At 37.7% G+C, this 26,649-nt stretch overlaps 2 protein-coding genes across 2 annotated transcripts in view; one reads left to right on the plus strand and one right to left on the minus strand.

Annotated features, from left to right (window-relative positions):
* SASS6 (SAS-6 centriolar assembly protein) overlaps window positions 1-5,860 on the plus strand; it is a 45,410-nt gene extending 39,550 nt beyond the window's left edge. Inside the window, exon 17 of the mRNA XM_061121296.1 lies at window positions 5,274-5,860. Within this exon, the coding sequence (XP_060977279.1) occupies window positions 5,274-5,290 (17 nt within the window). The 3' untranslated portion in view covers window positions 5,291-5,860. The remainder of the gene's footprint in view (window positions 1-5,273) is intronic.
* Window positions 114-26,649, minus strand: part of MFSD14A (major facilitator superfamily domain containing 14A) — a 47,749-nt gene continuing 21,213 nt past the window's right edge. The window contains exons 3-12 of the mRNA XM_061121299.1: window positions 21,689-21,751; window positions 20,834-20,961; window positions 18,845-18,959; window positions 15,325-15,543; window positions 14,937-15,050; window positions 14,136-14,207; window positions 5,871-5,983; window positions 4,593-4,690; window positions 2,412-2,575; window positions 114-1,351 (exon numbers count right to left, since the gene is read on the minus strand). Coding sequence (XP_060977282.1) covers window positions 1,145-1,351; window positions 2,412-2,575; window positions 4,593-4,690; window positions 5,871-5,983; window positions 14,136-14,207; window positions 14,937-15,050; window positions 15,325-15,543; window positions 18,845-18,959; window positions 20,834-20,961; window positions 21,689-21,751 — 1,293 coding nt within the window. The 3' untranslated portion in view covers window positions 114-1,144. The remainder of the gene's footprint in view (window positions 1,352-2,411; window positions 2,576-4,592; window positions 4,691-5,870; window positions 5,984-14,135; window positions 14,208-14,936; window positions 15,051-15,324; window positions 15,544-18,844; window positions 18,960-20,833; window positions 20,962-21,688; window positions 21,752-26,649) is intronic.

Consider the following 26,649-nt stretch of genomic DNA (forward strand, 5'->3'; position numbering starts at 1 on the left):
TTTAATTTTATTAACAGAATATTTACATTTCTTTTAAGACCTTATTTAACCATAGTGAATGTTCCAAGTTTAAAAAGCATTAAGCAATAACCACACACAAGATGAAAACAGTGTAAACTATACAGTACTTTATGTACAATTTTTACAAAGTAACACTTTTTTAAATAATATAACTGGACACAAAAATATACACTATAGAGAAATTCACATCAGTAATTGTATAAAGCTCTCTTCTAGGGTCCTGAAAATTTAGGACAAACATTAGCTCTGTAAATAAAGTGTTACTGTGACAGTCTGAAAGGCCACTATATATATTTATCTACATATAGATATCACATTGACATTTTCAAGGCTACCAGCTTTACTATATAATTTTTAGATTATGTATTCAAGTGTTGAGGTTCTTATGATTATGCAAACATTAAAAGATAGTGGTATAAGTAGCTGGGAGACAAATTCGAGCCAGCATTTAGATTTACAGGCTCCAAACACCCCAATTTAAATTCTAAATGGCTGATCTTTTCTCATTTCAAAAACAGTAGTGAATAATGTTTAAAATAAAATTACTAAAAACAAGCTTGAAACATGATTGAGATTTAGTATAGTTTTCTTAAGAATTCTGTTTTTTAAATGCAAACATTTACCATTTCTTTACTTTAGTGCATCTGCATTAAGGCTTTGAATTATTTGACCCAAGATTTTACAATATTAAAATCTGACTCAGGATTTTACAATGTTAAAATGAACAGGTCCGCACTATACTACCTACTCCGTCTCACTGTTGAGTCAGCATAAACAGAGTTAAAGCTCAACACCTGAAGGAAATGGTAGCAGAGACATCGCTAGTATCTAAAGAAGTTACATACGTAGTTTTTAATTTTAATTAAAGGATGTATAATGAAACAAACAGCTTTAGTGGCAAGAAACTGGTGCTAATAAACGATTTCTTTTCAAAAGAAATTGTAACATCTTTGGAAAACTGTCCGGTTCTTTCTTTCTTTAGTTCCCACGCAGTTCATGCAGATACATTTCTTAAGACAATCTTATTAAAGTACACTGTAGATGGAAATGGAATGTACATCCAGAACTACAGGTGAAAACTAAGACCTGGGCACTGATAGAAAAGTCTTCCTGATTTCGGCTGTCACACGTTTGTGTCCTGGAGTAAAGGCTCTTTGGCCTCTCCCGGCGCTTGTGTGCTGTGAGGATGGCTGTGGCTGCCACAGTGCTTTCTCCAGCTGCTGGACCGTAAGCTTAGATTCGTATGTTCCGGAATAAACAAGGCAACAAGCAGAGCCAGCAGTACTGAACAGGCTCCAAAGAGGAAGGGGGGGCCAGGGATGATGGAATTCTGAGGAAGAAAAAGATAAGATTTTTGCACAGATATCTTTGCTCATAAGAAATTGCTTATCTTTTAGAATAACTGATGGCTGTGAATTATAAGCCAATGACTCCTCTTTCTTCACTAAAGCCACAGTTAAAAAAAAGTTTTCCTTTTCAAAGGGAAAAGAAACTATCATATTCTAAATATAAAATTCTGTGGGATAACAGCTGACCCAAGAAAGAGCCCCATTTTTTTTTTAAAACAACACATGCAAAAATATATTGTCACTTAGAGCATAAAATGTGAACACATTCTATGAACTTTCACTTTATAGTTTAAGAAGCAAACAGGGAAATCTCAAAATTGAAATCAAGTAATACATAATATTAACTGCAGAGGCAGAATGACTGACCTTTTTCTTTGTTTAAAAGGTGGTTATATTCTCTAGTGACCGAAAGTGAGAAAAACACAGATAATGCTGTTACTATGAGAAGAATCAAACAGACTTGTGTTTTAGTCCCAAATTGCATTCATCCTTAGCAAACACCTGCACTGCTAGTTTTACCTGGGTAGAGCCCTCAAACATTCTTTTTTATTTAAAAGCAGTCTTAGCTGGTTAGAAGGTGAAAGTAGAACTCTGCTAAATACAAAGACTGGTGAGTTGTTTGTATGCTAAAATGATATTGTGTTTCAAGGTTAATATTTTCAGTTTTAAGGAGGGGACTCTAGTGAACAAAGATGTTTACCAGCACCTAACTGACTTCTGTAGAAAGGCAGATCTGATACGGGGCACTCTAACATTCCAGAAGCCTTACATGAAAGACAAATAGTATACACAAATGGCCATTACCTATGCCACTAGGTACAATAAGACAAACTAGAAATTAATATATAATTTAAAAAAATTATCCAGGGAAGAAAGGAATACACAGCCAGTTTTATAAAGAAATGTGTGTATAGAACGATATGGTCCCTTGGGCTTTGGTTTTGTGTTTTTATTCAATCTAAGAATCTCAAAAGCTTTTATAAAATGACCAAAAAACATCATCTTTCAGTCCAGCCAAATGAAGGGACTTTTTATAATTACCTGTTCAAAGTGGTGCTGTGGGCTTGTGTTTGTTCCCAAGTCTGTTCCTGTCATTGGCAGTTCTTTAAGTTCCACATGGAATATGTAGAAAATAAATCCATAAAGAGCTGGTCCCAGACCATTGCATAATCCTCGAATTCCTGTTATCATTCCTTGAACGACACCTGGATTGTTTAAACAAATTAGTGTACCACTTAGTTTTTCCTACTGTGTAACTAAGACCTGAAATCACTTATTCTAAAGCCAAAGCTTTTATCGGACACTGGCAACTTATTGCAGTGGCATCAAGATTATTTTGACGCTATAAGCTCTACAAAGTACAGCGAGCTGTCTTGATGCAAATGTAAGCACAGGTATACTGAGACATAGGTCTAATTTAGAAACAAGTGAGCAGAATCATTTATTTCCTTAAAAAAAAAAAAAAAATCTCCTGGTTCAAAATCAGGCATGGGTTCATAAGCACAGATACTAAAAAACCTGTCCCCAAGCAGCTCCTTAAGATCTCACTTAGTCAAATATAGCACTCCCCCTCCTTTTAAAAAAATACTTGTTTATTTGGCTACCTTGGGTCTTGGTTGTGGCGCGCAGGCTTAGTTGCTCTGCGGACGTGGGATCTTAGCTCCCTGACCGGGGATCTAACCTGTGTCCCCTGCGCTGCACAGTGAATTCTTAACCACTGGGCTGCCAGCTAAGTCCCCAAGCCCCCTTTTATAGTCTGATTTTTGTTTTATCTCTGGGATCTTCTCCCGAATTTAAAAAGTAACTTGATTTGGCCAGGGTCCTTTCCTTATTTATCAGCCAAGTGACTTCTGCCACTCTTTTGTAAAGCCCCCTTTTTTTTCCTTTTGCCATAAACAAGCTTTTCAAAGAATTATTCCTCATCTATTAGAATTTTAAAAATTAAGAGTTCCTGCCACAAAAACATAAGACAATAAAAATAAGTTCTTTATGTTCTTTAGATAACAAACATACAATATTAATGAAAGGGTATGGAATAGGAGATGGCAACCCACTACAGTATTCCTGCCTGGAGAATCCCATTGATGGAGGAGACTTGCAGGCTACAGTCCATGCAGTTACAAAGAGTGACACTTTGTATCACTTCACTTAGTGATACAAAGCGATTTCACTTCACTTAGTGTATCCCTGAGATATCGAACACATCACAGCAAATGTGTAATAACTAAATGGTTAGTGAATATAAGGTGGTCAACCTTCATCACTAAATTTTTTAGCAAAAGAACAGATAGGGCCACATATTCACATTGAGACACAAGGATATCCACCTAAAGATAATATCCTAGAATCTGCTTTTCCTCTTTACAATGAATGCAACTTATTATTTTTTAATTTTATTGGACTAGAGTTGATTTACAATGTTAGTTTCAGTTGTACAGCAAAGTGAGTCAGTTATATGTATACATATATCCACTCTTTTTTTGGATTATTTTCCCAAACAGACAACTACAGAGTACTTAGTACAATGAAGCAATTTAAAATTCTTTTCTTTTTTCCATTTATTTTTATTAGTTGGAGGCTAATTACTTTACAATATTGTAGTGGGTTTTGTCATACATTGACATGAATCAGCCATGGAGTTACATGTATTCCTCATCCCGACCCCCCCTCCCACCTCCCTCTCCACCCGATTCCTCTGGGTCTTCCCAGTGCACCAGCCCCGAGCACTTGTCTCATGCATCCCACCTGGGCTGGTGATCTGTTTCACCCTAGATAATATACATGTTTCGATGCTGTTCTCTCGAAACATCCCACCCTCGCCTTCTCCCACAGGGTCCAAAAGTCTGTTCTATACATCTGTGTCTCTTTTTCTGTTTTGCATATAGGGTTATCGTTACCATCTTTCTAAATTCCATATATATGTGTTAGTATACTGCATTGGCCTTTATCTTTCTGGCTTACTTCACTCTGTATAATGGGCTCCAGTTTCATCCATCTCATTAGAACTGATTCAAATGAATTCTTTTTAATGGCTGAGTAATATTCCATGGTGTATATGTATCACAGCTTCCTTATCCATTCGTCTGCTGATGGGCATCTAGGTTGCTAATTTAAAATTCTTTACTCTGAAGATACACATATGATTCAGTACTTAGGAAAAAGAACAGGATCAGAATATCCTGTATTTTTTTAAAGTGATTATCTTGGTTCCTATCAACCCACCTTGTTGATCAGCATCAGCAGTTCGTGACACCAGTGCACTGACGGCGGGAAAGGTGATGCTGGACATGGCTGCCACCGCCCCAGCAGCCCACATCATCCTGCAACCAAAAGCAGCAAAACAGAGATAGTGTTGTTGTTAGTCTTCATTGTACCTGTATGTAAACATGTAAATACGTATTTAAAATCAAGTAACTCTTACTGAGAAACAGCTGTGGTACAGGAGAAAGGAGAACTAGCTCTTCTTTCCTCTGTGACTCTGGGCAAGTCACTTAAAAGTCTAACCCTGTTTACTCTTCTAGAAAGCAGAAATACAGTCGCTTATTCACGAGAATGCTGTATTAATGTAGAATTGGGATATCACATCTAAACTGTAAAGTGTGTTGGGTATTATTTCTGCAGGACTGGGGGTGGGTGGAGAATGTTGGAATCATGTATAATACACAGAATGAAACATTAAAAGTTTCCAAATGTTTGTTTGTAACTTATGGCAAGGTTCCCAGAGATTTGTGATTCGGTGTGAAAAAAAAAAAGCACTAATTTGATCTAAATGTGCTTCTGGCTTGATGTTTAAAAAAGAAATGTTTTCACTAAGTTGTGAGCATCTCTTTTACAAGCTAGACTGAAAACTACAGTGTCCATGAGAACAGTCTTGGGTGCTTACTCATATCCACGCCCAAACAGGTGGTGTGTGCAGCTGAATGAAGCTACTGCAGACACCATGGCGCCCAGCCCTGTGGGGTCTGAGCGGAGAAGTGCGCACGGGCAGCCTGCCAGCAGCAGCACCACCTCTGCCGCCACCTCCCTGCAGGAAGCCAGAGAGGCAAGAAAAGCAGACAGCCTTCCAAGCATGAAGCCAGAACCAGAACAACTGGGTTTCTGGTTTGCCATCAGCAATGATCAAAAAAGTGCTATTACTCCACTTTTTCTTCGCTAACCTTGCTGCTCTGGGATTACATGTTATTTCCTAACAAACTAAACTGGATTAAATGCTCACTGGGGACTGAAAAGCTCAATAATCTCATTAAAAAAACCCCAGTCTGTTGCTTAGATATAAAATGTCACTCCACTGTTCTCAAGCCACTATAGAATACACAAGTGAGAAATCTGCTTATATACATTTTGAGGGAAAAAAAAGCATACCAAAAGACAGATTAAAGTCTAATTCTTATTTGAGACGCAATTAAGAAATATAAAAATTTTGTCAGTTATACCCCAAAAAAGGTGAAAAACAAGAACAAGGCAAACACCAAAATTAAGAAAATTAAGATTTGTACATACCAAGGTTCTGAACCGAAGCCATACCATGCCAGTTGTAATATTTGAAATCCCAGACCCAATAAAATGGTGTTCTTATTTCCAATTGACCTCATAAGTAAACTCAAGACTATGGTCTGGAAAATAAGAAACACCAAAATGGTTTATTAGAACAGAATAAGCTTTTTAACACTGAAAAGAAAAAAAAGGTACATGGTAACTTATTTCAATATCTAATATAAAAGGACTATTACCACATTTTGGTTTTAGAAATGTAGACTATTTCTACATTGGTTTTGCAGCAACAATTACCCTGAATAGACCTGAAATCATTATACCAGGTGAAATAAGCAGATGAAAGGTTCCTCTGCTGACAGATCCAGATTCAGGGGAAAAGTCAGAAAACTGAAAATAGAAAGGTGAACTTTGTGTTCAGTACATTTCTACTGAGGACCATTTAAAATAAAAAATTGTAAATAGTAGTAATGACAGGTTCTAACTCATGGTTTGGAGACTTCCTGTTACATAATAGCTTAAAACATTTTTCTACAGGTCCAAATTAATCCAAAATGCTTATTCTCCTGACGAAAGAAAACTGGAACAGTACAGTTACTTACATATCCTTCACTAAATTAACTGACTGCTGAAACCATGATGCTTTTATGAACAGTAAATCAGTTTAACAAGTATGACTTGGTAGTAGTATAGGATAATAAATAAGAACACAGCTTTGGGAAAAACAGCCTTAATCATAATCTTGGCTCTAACCATGTGACCCTGGGCAAGTCATTCACTCTGAAACTCAGTCTTGTCTCTTACAAGATCACGAAAATAGTATCCACTTCAAAACTTTGTCATATGAGCTAGATGAAATGATAAACTTAGCACTGTGCCCAGCACATTTAATAAACAATGTTATAGATTGGGTTTTCTTGCTTTTCTTTCAAAGAAAAATTCAGCAATGATTTGGGTACCTTAGTGTTAAATACATCCCTTTAGATAGCTGGTAAGTCCATAAAGGAAGAAGTGAAAATAATTCAGATCACTACCTGATGACTGGCTAATGCACTCAACTCAAAATTATCAAGTACAAGTTTAAAATTCATTAAATTGAGACAATCATTTAAGAGTTTAATCAGATTCAAATAAGCCAGTGGGTAGTAAATGAAGATTCTTTTCATGATTCTTGAACAGTTAACACTCACAGCTTTCTTCTCTGAGATTTCCCCTTAAATCAACTGAACACAAAATTGAACTCCACAAAGCATGAAACCTTGGATTACATTCTTCAAAAACCACAGCCACAAAAGGGAACTCACCCAGAGTAAGCAATTAGAAAAGAAATGATACTCTGAGACACTGATTTTCTCCCAAGGGCCAGGATTTTTTTCTCTGTATCCCCAGCACCTAGTATAAGTTCTTAATAAGTATTTTAGAAAGCATGCACGATTTTAAATGTCACAATATTCTTAATAATATAAAGGAAGAAATTTCTTTATTGAGTATCTAGACAGCTAGGCGGGAAAAAAAATTAGTATCCCTTAATTTAATACAATTCTCATTTTCAAGAGAACCAAAAGAACCAAGCCCCAAAAGTTAAAATGACTTATGACTTAACCAAGATGACACAGCTAATTAACAGTTAACTGACATCAACTTGTCACTCGGTCAACAAATATTTGCCCAGTTCCTACTATATGCAATGGCTATTTTAGGTCTGAGGGCACCAACTTGGGAACAGTGAATAGATCAAAGTACTGTTCAGAAAATACTGGGTTAGTCAAAATACTTGTTCGGGTTTTCCCATAAGATGGAAAATCCCAAATGGACTTTTTGTCTAACCCACTAGATCACCTCCAAGTAGAGAGAAAATAGTCAAATTTGAGGCTGTAGCTGCTATAAAGAAAATAAAGTAAGGTAGTGTGATAGAGGTGCTGCTCAAACCAGGATGTGCAGGAAAGGCCTTTCTGAGGTGAGCACTGAATGAAAAGGAAGGGCAGTTATATGAGTACCCAGGGGAAAAGAACACTCCAGTCCAAGTGTACACGGAGAAAAGAGGAAAATGAGGTTTTGTCAAGAGCCTAGATGTTATTCTGATTGTGACAGAAAGAGAATATTAAACTTTCAGAAAGACTTAAGTTCAACTTTACAAAAATCCCTCTGTCAAGTGGCAAATAAACAGTAGGGAGACAGGTATGGAAACAGACCAAATGGAGGCTACCTGTCATGGTAGACAAGGTTCCTAATAATGGAGATGGTGAGAAATACTTCGATTCAAAATAGGTTTGGGGGAGACAGGTTCAAGATGGTGGAGTAGAAGGACACGCCCTCACCCAGTTCTTGAGAGCGCACTGGAATCACAAATAACTGCTGAACAATGATTGACAGGACGCTGGAACCCACCAATAAAGATACCCCACATCTAAAGACAAAGAAGCCACAATGAGATGTTAAGAGGGATGCAATCATGATGAAATAAAATTCTGTAACTGTTAGGTGGGTGACTCACCAACTGGAAAGCAATTATACTACAGAAGTTCTCCCACTGGGGTGAAGGTTCTGAGCCACACATCAACCTTCCCAACCTGGCTATCCAGCAACAGAAGGAGGAATCCCCAGAGAAACTGACTTTGAAGGCCAGCAGGATTTGACTGCAGGGCTTCCACAGGACTGGGGGAAACAGAGACACCACTCCTGGAGGCACACCAGGACCCAGGGGAAAGGAGCAGTGAGCCACAGGAGACTGAGCCAGGCCTGCCTGCTGGTGCTGGAGGGTCTCGTGCCGAGGAGGTGGCGAGGGGCAGTGGTGATGGCTGTGGCCCACAGGGACAAGCAGCAGCAGCTCCTGGAAGTCCTCGATGGTGCAAGTCCTCAGGAGGCACCAGCCCCACCAAACAGTCTGCAAGCTCCAGTGCTGGCTCACCGCAGGCCACCAACCAACAAGCCCCACCCATCAGCAGACAAAGTTTTGCTGAGCAAGACCCAGCTCTACCCACCATCAATCCCTCCCATCAGGAAGCTTGCACAAGCCTCTTGCATCATCCACCCGAGGGCAGACAGCAGAAGCAAGAAGAGCTACAATCCTGCAGCCTGCAGAATGAAAACTACAATCACAAAACGTTAGATGAAATGAAAAGGAAGAGGGTTCTGTCCTAGACAAAGGGACAAGATAAAACCCTAGAAACACAACTAAATGAAGTGGAGGCAGGCAACCTTCCTGAAAAAGAATTCAGAATAATGATAGTGAAGATGATCCAGGATCTTGGAAAAAGAATGGAGGGCAGGATCGAAAAGATGCAAGAAATATTTAACAAAGACCTAGAAGAACTAAAGAACAGACAGAGATAAACAATACAATAACTGAAATGAAAAATACATGAGAAGGAATCAATAGCAGAATAACTAAGGCAGAAGAACGGGTAAGTGACCTGGAAGACAGAATGATGGAAATCACTCCTGACAAACAGAATAAAGAAAAAAGTGAAAAGAAATGAAGAGAGCCTAAGAGACCTCTGGGACAACATTAAATGCACCAACCTTTGCATTATATGGGTCCCAGAAGAAAATAACTAAAGGACCCAAGAAAATATTTGGAGAGATAACAGCTGAAAAATTCCCTAACATGGGAAAGGAAACAGTCAACCAAGTCCAGGAAGGAAAAATCTGAGGATGAACACACTGAGACACATGGTAATCAAACTGACAAAAATTAAAGACAAAGAAAAAATATTAACAGCAACAAGGCAAAAACTACAGATAACATACAAGGGAACTCTTATAAGGTTTTCAGCTGATTTCTCAGCAGAAATTCTGCAAGCCAAAACGGAATGGCATGATATATTTAAAATGATGAAAGGGAAGAACCTACAACCAAGAATACTCTGTCCAGTGAGACTCTCATTCAGATTTGACAGAGAAATCAAAAGTTTTACAGACAAGTAAAAGCTAACAGAATTCAGCACCCCCAGACCAGCTTTGCAACAAATGCTAAACAAAACTCCTCTAGGCAAGAAAGAAACAAGCAACTTAAAACAACATTGTATATATACAAACTGCTATATTGAAACCTGAGGGGAACAGCAAACCCAAAAACTACAATAAACACACAAAAGAGAAAAAGCAACCAAACCTAACACTAAAGATGGTCATCAAACCACAAAAGAAGAGAATGAAAGAGAAGAAAAAAGACCTACAAAAACAAACTGGGAAAAAAAACAACTGAAAACAATTAAGAAAACAGCAATAGGAACACAATACTTATCCTTAAACGTATAAGGATATTTACATCAATACTTAACCTTAAATGTAAACAAATGGATTAAATGCACTTCCAAAAGACATAGAGTGGCTGAATGGATACAAAAAAAAGACCCACATATATGATGTCTATAAGAAATCCACCTCAGATGGCCAAGAGGCCCATGAAAAGATTTTCAACATCACGAATTACTAGAAAAATGCAAATCAAAACTACAATGAGGTATCACCTTACACCAGTCAAAATGGCTATCATCAAAAAAAAATTACAAACAATAAGTGCTGGAGAGGGTGAGTGGAGAAAGGAACCTTCCTACACTATTGATGAGAATGTAACTGGTACATTACAGAGAACAGTATGGAGGTTCCTCAAAATAAAAACAGCTACCACATGACTCTGCAATCCCACTCCTGGGCATGTATCTGGAGAAAAACATGGTCTGAAAGGATACATGCTCTCGAATTCACTATAACACTGTTTACAACAGTCAGACATGGAAGCAACCTAAAAAGTCCATCGACAGGTGAATGAATAAAGATGATGTGGTACATATATACAATGGAGTATTACTCTGCCATTGAAAAGAATAAAATAATGTCATTTGCAGCAACATGGATGGACCTGGAGATTATCATACTTAGTGAAGTCAGTCAGAGAAAGAGAAATACCATGTGATACTGCTTATGTGAAGAATCTAGAAAGAAATTATACAAGTGAACTTTCGTGTATAGCATGGGGAGCTCTGTGAAATGCTGTGTGGCAACCTGGATGGGAAAGGAGACTGGGAGAGAATGGATACATGTATGTATGGCTGGATCACTCTGCTGTAGACCTGAAACTATCACAACATCGTCACACAGTGGTACTCCAATATACAATTAAAAGTTGAAAAACAAAAACAAGACAAACACGCAAACAAAAATACCCAAAATATGTTTTGGAGAGAGAGGTGAAAAGAGATGCCATCTAATGGGTTGGATGTAGGAGAAGGAGAAAGGAAGGAATCAAGAATGGTGCCAAGGTTCGTGGCCTCAACAGCTGGGAGAGCGGTAAAGGCACCAAATGAGATGAGCAGCGTGGGTGGAAGGAAGCTGGGCTGCAGTCACGGCCATGTCAGGTGTGAGATGTCCAGATGTGTCCGAAAGCACTGGCCTGGTATAAATCTGGATGTTACCAGGACACAGGGGACCAGATGACTGCACCAAGGAGGAGAGTGTGTAGAACGAACTGTATTCACGCACTCGTGTGAATATTTAGTGAAATGTAATGAACTCATGCCTGCTGGTGCCATGGCAGTGATGGGGCTGATGGCAGACCAGAGAGTAAAGGCCCCAAAGGGGATGGAAACCATGCGGCTTCCACTGGAAGGCTGTGCATGTTATTAGATCTCGTAATTCTGGGTGAGAAGCTACACTGCTATATTTACTATGGAAAAAAAAGTGACCTCTAATTTAGCACCCATGGGGCTGCAGGTGCTAGAGTGACAAAAACAAATTATGATATAATTCTGACCTCACATCTTCTAAGAGCTCTACTGGAGTTCATGATCTACTGAGGCAAAAATAATCAGAAATAAATAGGTAAAATTAATAATACAGTGCATTTTGTACCATGATAGAGATATAGGCAAGTTATATGGGAACTCAGAGAAGGAACACTCAAGGGGTAAGAGGGGCAGGCAGTACGCAGGGCAGGAACAAAGGCACAAGGGCAAGCGGGAAGTCAACAAAGGGAGGCACCGGTGCGAGCTGCAAGCAGCTCTGTGCTGCTGGGGAGACACAAAGACTCTGGTTTTTCACTGCCTTGAGAGGTCAACGGGGAGAAGGCATTCTCAACTGTGCACCTGCCAGAAATGAAAACATAATGCTTCTACCTTTAGGGCTATAAACTATACTTGATATTTTAATTCATATAATGACAAACTATAGTTATCAATATTTACACGCAGGCTACATACTCCTATTCATCTGTTTCTGAAATTTAAATAATTTTCTCACTTTCAGAAATGTGATTTCACATCTCATAAACTACATCCCTATGTAGGCCCCCATGCCTACGCAGGTCAATTAAGTACTACATTCTTTGTGGACCATGTTTCTGGATACAGCATCTGCTGTGCTATCAAGGCCGGCTGGGCCGAGGCTTGTTCCTTCCCAGATTCACAGCCCTCGTGAACCTGCTACTGCGGGACTCTTTCTAAGGCAAACCCAACCATGCTCCCTCCTGGGTTCACATGTCTGCCCGCCCTGATTCTGAGCTCTTCTTAGGGCTGTTTTCCATTTTGTATCCTTTGTACCTGATGCCATCTATTGAGCAAAGGGAAAATTTCCCCTAAAGCACCTTCAATTACTCATTCAAGCAGTCCCTAGTGTGCCCAAATTTACCAGGTGCCCACCTACAGCTTCCATACTCAGTTTAGTATGAAGCAGAACTTAGAATGTACAGCTACTAACCTTTTAAGTGTCATTATAGGAACTGTTAGCCTGCTCTCTTTCAGATCTAAATCAAATAAAATAGTAGCAAATCTAATCACAGCAATATCTGAAAGATAAGACATAACTATCAGGCTAGATTTATCTCGGGATTCAAGGTCAGTTAACATTTGATAACTCATCAAGCTTTAGTCTTAGTACACTTTCCTTCGTGTTCAGAAAGGTGTTTTTTTTTAAAGCTATTTGTATATACCAGCAATACTTTATTTTCCTTCAAAGGTGAAGAACACATTCCTGATAGCAAGGAATGAATATTTAAATGCAATGTTTTTCCAGATCAAGGATTTTTAGAATAAAACTGAGGTTAAAAATAGGACTAATAATTAGTGCCACATGTATGCATGTGTGAGGTCACGGGGGAAGTATATTATAAAATTTAAAGTTTTTAACTAAACCTACCAGAAATTCAAATGATGAGATCTGCAGAAGCAATCCTACCTAGGAGATGGTGAACCATCCAAGAATACTATCAAATAGAGTTTACTTACCATTTTAAGAGTACAGTAAGACAAAGCTGCAACCCAGGAGACTGGATTTCAGGTGGGAAAGTGTGCTAGGGTAGACCACATGTGTGTGTGTGTGTGTGTGTGTGTACGTGCGTGTGCGCTCTCTTACAGAATCTAGAAAATCAAAGCCAAACAGGAAGAAAGGGGAGAGTCTTTTCCACCTTGGGGAAAGTGTGGAACAGAGATAATATGAAGGTCAGGATGAAATATCTCCTAAGGAAATCCAGATTCTTGTGTTGATTAATATCTTATTCTTCAAACAACCACTGGCTCCCAACTGAGTTTCCAAGATGAAAATACCTTCATGTCACTTCTCTGCTCAAAACGCTCCCATGGCTTCCTATCTTCCTGTCAAGTCTTACGGAGACGTGGAAGACCCCACACAAATCTGGTCCCTCTCTACCTCTTGGATTTAATTTCCTGACACTCTCCCTGTTCACTGCACCAGAGCCATCCTGTCCCCTAGCTGCTTCTCACACATCTAGGAATGCTCTCTCAGAGGTGTGGTTCTGTGCTGGTGGTTCGGAATTCTCCTCCTCCACGTATTCTAGTGGATTGTTCCTCATTCCTTTGGGTCTCGGCTCAAATGTCACTTGTATCAGCAAAGCCTTCCCACTCTCCCAGATAAAATAACACCCTGCTCCTAGCCACGTGCTGCATCCCTTTTACCCTTTTTCTCCAGTTTTCATTACACCAGATATGTTTACACCAACACTTTTATTCATCCTCTTATCCCACAAGAATGCTAACTTTACAACAGTAGGGATTTAGTTAAGTTCACTGCTATATCACAAGAGCCTGACTCATGATAGGTATTCAATGAACATTTACTGAATGAATCATTCAACAGTAGAACAAGACTAACATAAAATTTCTGATTTTATGCAGGTGACTATAGTGTAAGTTAATAAACTGTCTTTCTTGTTTACATCATATGTTGATTAGTATGTGTCAATCAATACTACCTATACTAACAGAATTATTATCTCTGAACCTTCAAACATCTTTCCCTCTAATGAGAAAGAAAACTCACCTGTGCAATAATAGAAAGAATGCCAAGGACTGCTATAAATGCTGCAACACTTTCTGGTGAAAATTTCATTATCTAGAGGGTTTCCAAAAAAGTAACATTAATAAATATAAAAGCACAAAAAATACCATACTAACATAACTACCTGTATATTAACATTAAATAGGACAAGAAAAGAAAATGCAACTCATTCATAATCAAAGAACTCCTCAGAGGAAGAATCTGGCATTCACTGAGAACCAAAATTATAACAAAGTAGGATGCTGAAAATAACAGCTACTTAACTCAGATTAAGTAAATTTAAATCCTGATCCCTTAATTTTGATTTCCTAAATTGGAGACTGCTATCAAGCATTTAAAATCTATTTTACAAATAAATATTGTACCACTTTGTAATTTTCATGCATATTGATAAAGGCTTAATCTCTGCCAAAAAGATTAGTGTCAAGGAGAAAAAAACGAATGCGCTCATTCTGGCTAGCTGCTTTATTAGTATATGCTCTAAATCACAAAGAGACTGTCTGGGGCAGGTGAGTGGATTAAAGCATTCCGTCACCTCTGTAAGGAACACATAAACTCAAACCACATACATTGACAGGAGATTATCTCTTTTTGCCTAAGCCAAAAGTCTTAATAGAAATGCGTCGGTCACACTAACTAGGAAGTTAATTCTAGTGAGCCATATTTCTAAAATGATAGTCATTTTTAAAAGTCTCTATTCTTATAGCTCTCTCAAGATTAAATTTTTTTATTAAGGCACTAAACAATGAAAGAAAAGTCCACTTTAGTAGAAAAGAATTTTACCTGTCTGAGGTATAAAAAAAAGCTGGAATATTGGCCTGCCTCTGGTAAGTAGGAAAGAAACACAGTAATGCAGATGAGCAGCACAATGGAGTCTTGGCCCACCTTTTTTAAGGACTAGAACAAGAAAAAGACCGATATAAGGTTTTATATCAAAACACTGAACTATTCTTAAGAACATGCAGAGGTATCTTCTGGCAGTGTACATACAGACATTAGTTGTCATTTTTTTTCCCCCAGTTTATTCTCATCCTCCCCAAAACTATTCTGAAGTTTCCAAAATAGTTTTAAAAATTCATCATGGTGTTTTCCCCAAAGAAACATCTGCAACAAAACATTAATGCTGCACTGAATCACACATTCATGTTTTTGCCAAAGTGTATAAAGTTACCGCAAAGGGGTCAGCCTGTTCCCAGGAAATGGGTGCTCCCCATGACGCAGGCCGCATCTTCTCAGGTAATGACTCCGGCACGGCAACCAGGATAAAACAAATATCTAGCAAAGCTATCGCTGTCGCCAGGACCACCACCAAGCTGTCCCCATACACTCGCCCAAGATAAGCGCCAATTGCAGGACTGGTTACCAAACTTGCAGCGAATGTTGCCGAAACCTGCAGCAAATCGAGAGCAACAGAAAGAGATGAGTAAGGACAGCCTGGCTGCTGCATTCCTTCCACACCGGGAGACTCTGAGTGATGTCAGTCCTCCTGCTGCTCCCTTCCTTCCGCCCTGTGCCGGTTTTCTTACACATTCTTCTTCTGCAGGAGGAGAAAAGAACTGGATTCTTAACTAAAAACATGTAATAACCTCTAAGATAGTGGCTTCACTTTCTTTTAAGCCTTGGATCCCTCTGTTTAAATAAATCCTGCTGACAAAGTTATAAGTAAAAATATATTTAAAAATAAACAAAAATTGCTTTAGTTGAAGAGGGGTTGGGGGCCTGGATTACTGTCCAAATACCCCCCTTACCCCAGCTGTCGGCATGCTGGTCCCCAGGGTGCTTCCACAGTCCCCTGGTGCTCTGTGGAAAGAGTCTAAAACAATACTCTGTGGAAATTCAATGCCACTGGGACTTCTCCCCCAATACTAAAATTAAAATTAAATGAATTTTTACTTTGTCACATATTTAAAGCTGGCTGAAATACAGCTGAAAGACTTTAAAGTTTCTCTCTTCAGCAGTGACAGTGTTAAGCCACAACACAAAACTGAGCTTGATCATCATTAGGTGGTAGGGTTAGGAAGAACAAGAGCTTCGACCCTTGACATTGAGCACATCTCTAACCATGTCTCTCTCAAATTCTGAGGAAGTCCATACACGTCTGGTGAAGATGCAGATTAAAGTAGAGAAGACACAGATGGAGAAAAACTGCTAATCCCAGACATATCTGGCCTACTGGACAAAGTGTTCTGCAAACCAACAGTAGATGTGGCAGCACGTAACACCTGAGAGAGACCACACTCTTCAGAGGGTAGTTAGAATTAATGTTAGCGGTCCAGGAGCTCCTGCTCACTGCTCTGTGCTTTACTGTTTCTATGCTCTTCCTGACTTTTGCATGGAGCATTTAACCTGCACAGGAGTGCTTATTTATAGCTGCTTATAATATTTATTATTTATTTATTTGGCTGCACTGGTCTTAGCTGCAGCATGTGGGATCTTTAGTTGCAGCATGCCAACTTAGTTGCGGCACACAGGATCTAGTTCCCTCACCAGGGATCCAACCTGGGCCCTCTGCATTGGAAATGTGGGTCCTGGGCAGTGGACCACCTGGGGAAGTTCCTACAGCTGTTTATTAATAACACACGTTCAGGATAAGCAATTCAATTGTCAGTGGTCAACTATCTGACAAATACATAAAATTCTAATAACTATCAACATCTAGCTATCAACCCAAATATTCATCAACCAGTAAATGGCTAAACAAAATGTGGTATGTCCCACACGGTGGAATACTACACGGCGATGAAAAGGAACTACTGATATATGTATCAGCACAGATAAACCTTCTAAGATTATGCTAAGTGTAGACACAAAAGACTACATTTTACATCATTTCTTTATATGAAATTTCTATTGAAAGCAAAACTACAGAGACAGAAAGTGGATTGGTGACTGCCTGAGGTCAGGGGTGAAGTGGAGATGGATGCCAGATGTGCCCAAGGGAACCCTTCAGGCTTAGAAACATTTTAAAACTGGATTCTGGTAGTATTTTGTTTCAATAACTCTAGAAATTAATTATAGTGGGCTGTGGTCTCAGAGGGACCTGGGTATAAGCAGAGCTCCGGCACTGAGCTGGGAAAGGGGCAATGGTTCTCACTGTGAAAGTCAATGAGATATCTGGGAATATTCTCAGGATCACGGCGCAAAGGCAGAGTGAAAAGGTCTAATCAGAGTGTAGATTATTTCATGTCACTTCCCTTCTCCTCAGTTCTCCCCACCTGGTGGCCATTTGTTTCTGACCAAATAGAAAGAAGGCCACAAAGATCACCTTAACCTCTTTTATCTGCATCCATATTACTTTGAGAAGACTAAAGTTGTTATTTACTAGTTGTGCCTTTAAAACATAAAGCTTCCAGGGTGAAAATTATTAATTTCAAGGATTTAGCTAAGACAAAATAAGTTACTTGAGCAAAAACAGAAACAACCTGGACTATGGCCACAAAACTGATTTATCTATCCACATAAAATGGATAATTTTATAGTACGTATGTGTGCATGCTCAGTCACGTCTGACTCTTTGTGACTCCATGGACTGTAGCCACTAGGCTCCTTTGTCCATGAGATTTTCTAGGCAAGAATACTGGAGTGGATTGCCATTTCCTACTCCAGGGGATCTTCCCAACCCAGGGACTGAACTGGCATCTCTTCTGTCTCCTGTATTGAGCAGGCAGATTCTTTACCAACTGCAGCACCCGGGAAGCTGTTTAAAAACATCCTGGCTATCATCAACCTCATCATTTAATGTACTTGAGTTTACAACTGATTAGTATTTTTGTAAGTTTATGACTATTTCCTTCAAAATCCTCCTAATTCCATGATTTTTTAAAGATTCTTTTTGATCTCTGAATCAAAGATAAACAGCCTCTCATAAAAGTAAGATTCAGCCTGACATGATATTCAGTCATTTAAAAGAAGATGCTTGCCGCCTATCTGCTGAAACTCATCACTGTCCCATTTCTGGCTATCTAATCATGATCTGTTAACTTGATTTGATAGACAACAGACTATACTGCCACTAAGTATTTAGTTTACCAAAACAGTGTTCAGAGTTTGGCAAACTACCACCTGTGGGCTAAATCTATCTATAAATGGTTCTTTCACATTAAAAGTGATGTAAACACATGCCCACGAGCAAAAACAAAAGAAAATGAGAGACAAACTTGCAAGGAGTAGTAAATAGGCCAGAGAGAGCCAATGCGTATCAAAGTAACACTTTGTGTAGTTCAAAGTTAAATAATGTTATGTCAGATTTATTCAATAAAAATTAATTTAAAAAACAGTTGAATATGAGAGAGACTATATGTGGCCCCCAAAGCCACAGAAAAGGTCTGGGATCCCAGAGATGGATATTAACCCATTATCTTTTAGATAAGCCATTATATATTAGCAATTTTAAATCTTATTACATATTAAATAGTTCCTTTAGTAGTCTATTAAAAAGAACTTCTATAAGGTAAAAATATTTCACTATAATTTCAAATCTGACATGTCTGACAAATTACTTACTGAATGAAAACAGCAGAACTTATATGGCTTTTGTACTGAAAAAATGCTTTAATGTGATCTGATGGATGATTTTTATAAAATGTATTTATGCAAAAATAATCTTGTAATGCAAAGGCTGTACTCCTTGTAATAAGAGACAATATGGAGTGTTTTTCAGCAGATACAGGTATTAGAATAAACGTACATACCAGGCCATATGCCATACTTCTTTCATGTTCTTGGGTTATATCTGCTACATATGCAAATACCACAGAGAAAGTCACTGCAAAAACCCCAGAAACAGAGATAACAGCAAAGTACCACCTAGGATTAAAAGACAATTGACAAGAAAAGGTTAGAACAATTACCATTACCTTGATCTACCTTCATTTCTATAAGTGAACTAATGTAAGAACAGCTAATTTCAGTCAACAGCTAGTAGACAATTCATAGATTAATTCTCCTATAAATCATAAGCACCAGATACTACAAAAACATTGGGCTAGAAGTGGGCCTTTCATAGCAGCTCAGCTACTGTGCAGGAATATTTAAAATTAGATAATGTTTTCAAGTCAATTTTTTACCCAACTGTTGGGTAAGTGGCTTTGTTGTTTTATTAAGTGGCTTTGTTGTTGTTTCTACTAAAAATAGCAATAAACTAGAGTCTACTGTAATTCATCTTATTTCCCATTACAGTACTACACACAAAAAAAGAAATTTAGTAAATAAAACTGAGGGGGCAAGTTAGTTCCTCAGTTTCTACTACCTTGAGCTTATATATAAAAAACTAGATGTTTTTCCCTAAGTTATCTTTAGCTCTTCAAATGTTGCCAAAATGAAGAATTCAGTTTCCATATAGAAGAAACCTGCATGGCAGTGTCCAATACAGATACTATAAAATTAACAAAACCCATTTTAAAAAGCAAACTACATTTTGCTATTCATGATTCAAACATACCTTGCTGAGAATAAGAAGTTTCTGTTGTAATGATGACGTTCAGTTTTTAAAATCCAGTATAATCACACTTCACTTTCAAAATATCATGCCAGCAGGACTTTACTACTTACTAGATTTTTTTTCTAACATGCTGCTTTTCACAGCAAATTATTTGTTCATGCCCTAGATTTGTTTAGTAAGATTTCATTTACATAGTTAGTATTCATCAGGGGTTTGGCCTTTAGGGTAATAGCTCACCTATGAGAGAGGAAGATCCTGCCCCATAAACACCCCTGGCCTTTCTAGATACACCATGGAAAGACAGCCCATCTACGATGTAGAAGTAACTAACAATAACATTCAAGTGGCGAAGAACATTAGTCAAAGAATTAATACAGTTATCTACAACTAAACTAGGCTTTATTATCTTGGGAAAATCATTCTCTTTGTGAGTTTTCCCTCCCTTCTTCGCCAGTGAAAGACTTTTGAGTCTAATCAAGGCGGCCAAGAGCCCAGTCTCTCTTAACTAGGATGTGCCTGCAATCTGACCAAAAAGACTCAAGCAGAGGTTGGGTAAAAATTCTGAAGTTTCCCTAAAAGAAGGCGATGTGCTCTTCTTAAGTCACTCCTTCCACCTTGCTGCCTGAAGGCGACGACAAGCTGGAACTCACATAAGCAACCATCCCGGACAGCAAGGTGACAACAGAGGATGGCAGAGCGTGAAGAGAGAAAAAGTCTGCTTTCCAGGACTGCCAGATCAGCTCCCAACTGCTGAACTCCAGACTTCTTTCACATGCAGAGAGAAACTAGCAATGAGTTTTCCTGATTTTAAGAAACTATTATTTGGGACTTAACTGATACTATAACTAGATCTCTTCCTAATTAATACAGATAATGATGATAAACTGTGTTTTTTTTTTCTTAAACATTCTACTTAAGAAAATTAAAAATTAGCAACTCTATCCAATCCCTAAAATATTGTTTTGAAATTTGGGCTATGAAATCCAAAAGCAGGTTAGCTAGTAGTATACATCTTTCTATAGTGGCAACAAGTTCAAAATATTTTATTACTTACTACTATATTTTTAATTAGCTATATTACTCAGCTACTGTATTTTATCTGTATCAAAGAATAAATGTATTAGAAAAATATATTTAAAACCTATATAAATAAGATGGAAAAAAGTGAAAGAAATGAGGGAATATTCAGAAAAAAATTAACAGTTAATATTTAATTGCCATAATCTGAATGTGTACATACCATGGGCTGATTTTCATTAAAGGAATTGGGGCACACGTGAAAAATACTGTTAGCAGCAAGAAGGATTTTCGGCCCCAAACATCAGAAAGAGCACCAATAAGAGGGGCACTGAGGAAGGACAACAAACCCTAAAAAAAAGTTAAATGAAGAAAATACATATACTATGTATATTGATGAGCCAAAATAAATCATTTTAAAGAAGAATTTTAAACAAGTCTATTTCCAAAATAAGTACATCATCAAATTTTAGATAAGGAGCTTATTTCTTGTCTGTACATAATTGAAAATTCCCAAGACTGTCCAGAATCATCTGCAGGGCTTTGTAGCACATTAGATACAAAATGTTCTAATGAATTTATGACTACAACTCTACACTAGCAAATCTAGAAGGAATATTATATGCTTATTTTCTATTTATAAACCTGTTGATCACAGGGACTCAACAGTAAAGAAAATGTAGAATAATCAATACCATATCAATATATTTCATATTTGTGTATTTTTTAATTAGTTCTTTTCAATATACATTCATGTTTCTAGTTTACAAAAGTGTTCAGATCTCCATAATGAAAATGCCAACACATAAAACACTGGGGAAATCTGTTATGATGTAGCTTATCATTATTATACATAGTAGTTAGCTATATATGAGCCAAATAGATTTAAAACTCAGTTCATTTAAAAAGTGTTAAGCAATCCCTTGAGGTATATACTCCAATTGTAAAAATTAACACTTAGCAGACTGATCTAACAGCATAACGGACTGGCAGGATTACATATATATAAGTGTATGTGTGGCATGTTTGTGTACATGAATATACATATACATATGTATATACACAGGACTGATCTTACCTTTACTCCTTGAATTAGGCCATTCATCAGAAATGTATGTTTAGGGAAGGTTTCATGTAATACCTAGAAAATAAAAACAAAATAAAAAGCTCATGCTACATTTTAGTCCTAGTAAAAGTTAAACTGCCCCTTCATAATACAATTGAATTTTATTTCATATAATTTTTAGGTTTGTATGACACTATGCATATGAGTAAATACTAATACTACTAAACATTTACATGGCATTTACTATATCACAAGGCATTAAACTGCACACTGTATCACATTATCTCCTTTAATTCTTTTTAACAGCCCTATTGGAAAACAGATACATAGAGAGGTTAAACATCTTATCCAAGATCACAGTCAATAAGTGGCAAAACTGAAAGGCAGGCAAGAAGTCAAGCTTGAAGGTCCATGCTTTATTCACTATGCTCTCCTGCTTCCTACATATAACTGACTGACTTAAAATTCCCTTTACAGATAGGTGTATTATCTAAGACAGAAGACTAGAAGAATAAATAGAGATAATTGCCAAAAGCGGACCTAGAGATAAAACTGGGCTTCCCAGGGGGCTCAGAAGGTAAATAATCTGCCTGTGATGCAGGAGACCTGGGTTCAATCCCTGGGTCGGGAAGATCCCCTGGAGAAAGAAATGGCAACCCACTCCAGTACTCTTGCCTGGACAATCCCACGGACAGAGGAGCCTGGTGGGCTCCAGTCCGTGGGATCACAGAGAGTCAGACATGGCTGAGCAACAACGCACACAAAAATAAAGAAGAAATACTTATTACTCAAAATCACTAACACAGGAAAAACCACGCATATGGTATTCATATGTTTTGTGATTCTCAACCGAGGGTGATTTTGATCCCCAAAGGACATCTGGCAACGTCAGAGACATTTCTGTCACAACCTGAGGGATACAGGAGGGTGGGAGTGGAGAGGGAAAGAAAAGGTGTTACCGGCATGTATTAGGTAGAGGTTAGGAAGGCTACTAAACATCCTACAATTCATAAGTCAGCTCCCCTTGTCCCACCCTCCATGACAAATCTGGCCTGAAATCTTAAGAGTTGAGAAATCCTATTATTTGTTATTTATAGTGAAGACTCACGGGATTGAAGGAAGGCATCTGCAAATGTTTTCTGTGAAGGACCAGAGAGTAAATATTTTCAGTTTATTCTAACTCTGCAGGCCACTGTCATAAATGCTCAACTCAATAAAAGCAGCCACAGACTATATGTAAATGATCAGGCATGGTTGTGTTCCAATCAAACTTTATTTACAAAAAAACAGGCTAGCAGTATTTGCTCTGGCCATAGCTTCCCCAAACCTTTCATAACTCAAATCTGCTTTTCTTCCAGTTACTACTAACGGCCAATTCTTTTTAAGGACAAGAATGGGTTTGGAATTAAAAAGACTGAAGGACATAATGAATATCTACAAGAAATTTTATAATATGCTAAATCTTATTGATAACAATTCACTTTGCTAAGCTCTTTCATTCTAATCAATCTGGTCTCTTTACTGTTTTTAGAATATTCCTGTGCTTTCCAATATTCATACTTTTATACATGATATCCTGTCCATCTTAAATGTTTTTTCCCCTTTGTCGTCATTGTTCAGTCACTAAGTCACGTCCGACTCTTTGGAACCCCATGAATTACAGCACGCCAGGCTTCTCTATCCATCACTATCTCCCTGAGTTTGCTCAAACTCATGTCCATTGAGCCAGTGATACCATCCAACCATCTCATCTTCTGTCAACCCCTTCTCTGGCCCTCAATTTTCCCCAGCATCAGGGTCTTTTCCAATGAGTCTTCCTCCAAATCTTCCACATGGCTACCAAACTTTCCTATCCAAAACAATCTATTTCTCCTTTAGGACCATATAATAGGCAATTACAACACTCTCACATAGAGCTTTGTAAGGGGTTTTGCAGGTGGCACTAGAGGTAAAGACCCCGTCTGCCAATGCAGGAGATACAGGAGACAAGGGTTGGATTCCTGGGTCAGGAAGATCCCCTGGAGAAGGAAATGGCCACCTACTCCAGTATTCTTGCCTGCAGAATCCCATGGACAGACGAGTCTAGTGGGCTACAGTCCGTGGGGTAGCAAAGAGTTAGACACGACTAATCAACTAACACTTCTGTGTTAGTTTGTTCTTATACTTTTTCTCTCTTAAGGTATTTAATAAATATTTCTTTTCAATTATATTTCAAACTTATTAAGGGCAGACAGGCACTATATCTACTATATATGCTTTGAATCTAATATATTTTTATCTCTATTGGTGCCTCATAGATAGTGCCTTTATATAGTAATAACTTTATATAGTAACTAAACATTCATAATTAACAGGTTAAAAATTCTGCCTTCAAAATGACTTAATATAACATAATTATGCAAAGTGACTTAACCAATTTAAAAAACAGAAACTATCTCTCAGCTAAGACATTTATACAGAAGAGACGCAGGAGGTCTGGATCCAGGGTCTTGCCCCTTAACATGGATTGTGCATCTAGCAGTTTGAAACATTGACTATTTCTAGAACCATCAATCCACTGAAAAAGTGAAGCCACTTCTTAGCATTATAGATCCTACTGTCGTTAATTCTTTTTACCTAAATGTACATTATTTAGTCAACCAACAATCACTATTTGAACACAATTATGAACCAACCATATAGTCACAACCTCTCAAAGTGTTAAGATTACAGTTCTTAAAAGTATTTGTCAGTATAAAATTCTCCTATGTAATTAACATACATCCCCTTGGTGGAGACTTCACCATCCTCTCCTGCAGAGGCCCTCCACATAGAACATTTTGTTCTTTGACTATATTCTGTGACTGTATTCTAGAACAATGCTCTATAAGTTTTATGAATTTCAAACTCAAAGATAACTGCAAACACATGAAATATTTTTTTTTTAATTCTTTTAATTTCACCTTACTTTTTAAAACAAAGGCTATTATAAATCCAAAATCAAATATTTATTGTAACTAATACATCTTAAGTTTGGTTATTTGTTAAATGAATTAATTCAAAGAGTATCTTTGAAAACTGAAATACTTAAGCTCTGTAATTTTTGAGAGTTGTGTATGGGAAGAGAGATAAACATAAAATACAAATAAACTCACTTATATTTTCACTCTCATCTTCCCTTTTTAAATGTACATTAAGAGCTGTTCCAGCAGGCATCATTTATGATCAGTTTCAAAACTCATGAGGAAGAAGTAAAATGTTTAAAGGTTAACAGACATTTGGAAAAAAGAACAAAGTACTACAGCTTGGTGCCTTCCACCCCAGAACTCACTTCTCCCCACACCCCAACACTGGGGAGTGTAGGAGTCCAGAACAGAGAAAAGAGGACTGCTAACAAAGTCAAAAACAAAAAACTGCAAAGAAAGTTTCAAAATGAGCAAAATCTTATTTAAAAGTCTATACTGAATTACTATATTGGTTCTTAATTAGTGATGTATACTAGATATATGAGAATCACTTCTGAAAAATACACATGCCTGAGCCTACCCCCTGGTCATGAGTAGCAAGCCCAGGAGACAGTGCAGGACAGGGAAGCCTGGCATGCTGCAGTCCACGGGGTCCCGACTGAGCGACCGAACAACAACAACAACACTGTAAAACTGAAATCTTTACCTCCAACTGGCCGATCTGTCCCATGGGGCTGGGAAAGCACAACCGAACTGCAGGCTGCCTGGAGGGATAAACAGGACTTCAGGAGAACTTCCCGGTCCTGACGTGTTTATATACTGCCTAAGGGTTACAACCGGCACACATTATGTTACTAGTAATTAAAACAGTAACATACCGCCAGGTAATTAATTCCCTGGCGGTCTATTGGTGGAACTCCGCATTTTCCATTGCAGGGAGCACAGGTTCAATCCCTAGCTGGGGAATTAGGATCCCCCAAACTGTGTGGCCGGGCCAAAAAAAAAAGTAACATACATTGATATAATATACAGAGGATTGTCTATATATAGATTTCTCATGTACAATTTCTTCAGTGATATTTCAAAGATTCTTGCAGTTCTAAGGCCCAAAGGCCAAAACACCAGGAAGGATTCAATATCTGGAGTTTAACAATCTCTGCCAATTTACATACATCTAATCTCTACAACTCAATCTCTGATTTGCCTAACTCTCTTCAGCCAAGGTTTTCCCCATCAAACAGCTAAAAAACAAACGGCATAAAAACTGCAATTTTAAAAATGTGTATACATTAAAGATGAGAGAAGAATTAGAAAGATAAAACTCTGAACTTAACATTCAATAATATTTGAAACTAATTTTTTTCTGAGAGTATGCTTAATTTAAAAAAAATAAAGTAAAAAATTGAAAAAGGTAAAGAATTATGACTATGATAATATGGACAACTGTCCCAAGTAACCACAACTCATCATTTCACCATCTTAAAAAATTCAAGTACGAAAAACAAACAAGAATTAAGAGTAACTGTTACAATAATGATGGGGGAGAGAAGTCTTTCAATGAAACAACTGGCACCAATGTTAGAGCAATAATTCTGAGAAGTATATTTACGCTGGCAAAAGAAAAATAATTAAGTCTCAAAACAGCACTTTTCATTTTCCTGACCAGGATTCAAAAAAATGAAAGAGAAAGCAACAGAAAAATCAAAACCAAGGTACTTTCTATGTTTTAATTAATAAAAATAGTTAAGAATATACTAAGCACAAAGTTTTCCCATAGCTGTGAAAAAAACGAGTAAGTTATTTATATTAAATAACTGGACTTCTTCCTTGTTCGTAAAGAAAACAATCTTTCAAATCAGAAAACAAATGATATCAAAATTAGACAAAAAGTTGAGATACTGAAAAAACATAAACCAGAAATGAATTTAAAAAACAGTTACACAAATTGTGGGATCATCACAAAAAACTTTTTTTGCTGGCTTGCATAGTTTAGCAAATATTTAAATCTCTCTACGTGGCTAGTGGTTG

This window comes from Dama dama, chromosome 20, assembly GCF_033118175.1.
Source record: "Dama dama isolate Ldn47 chromosome 20, ASM3311817v1, whole genome shotgun sequence".
Taxonomy (NCBI): domain Eukaryota; kingdom Metazoa; phylum Chordata; class Mammalia; order Artiodactyla; family Cervidae; genus Dama; species Dama dama.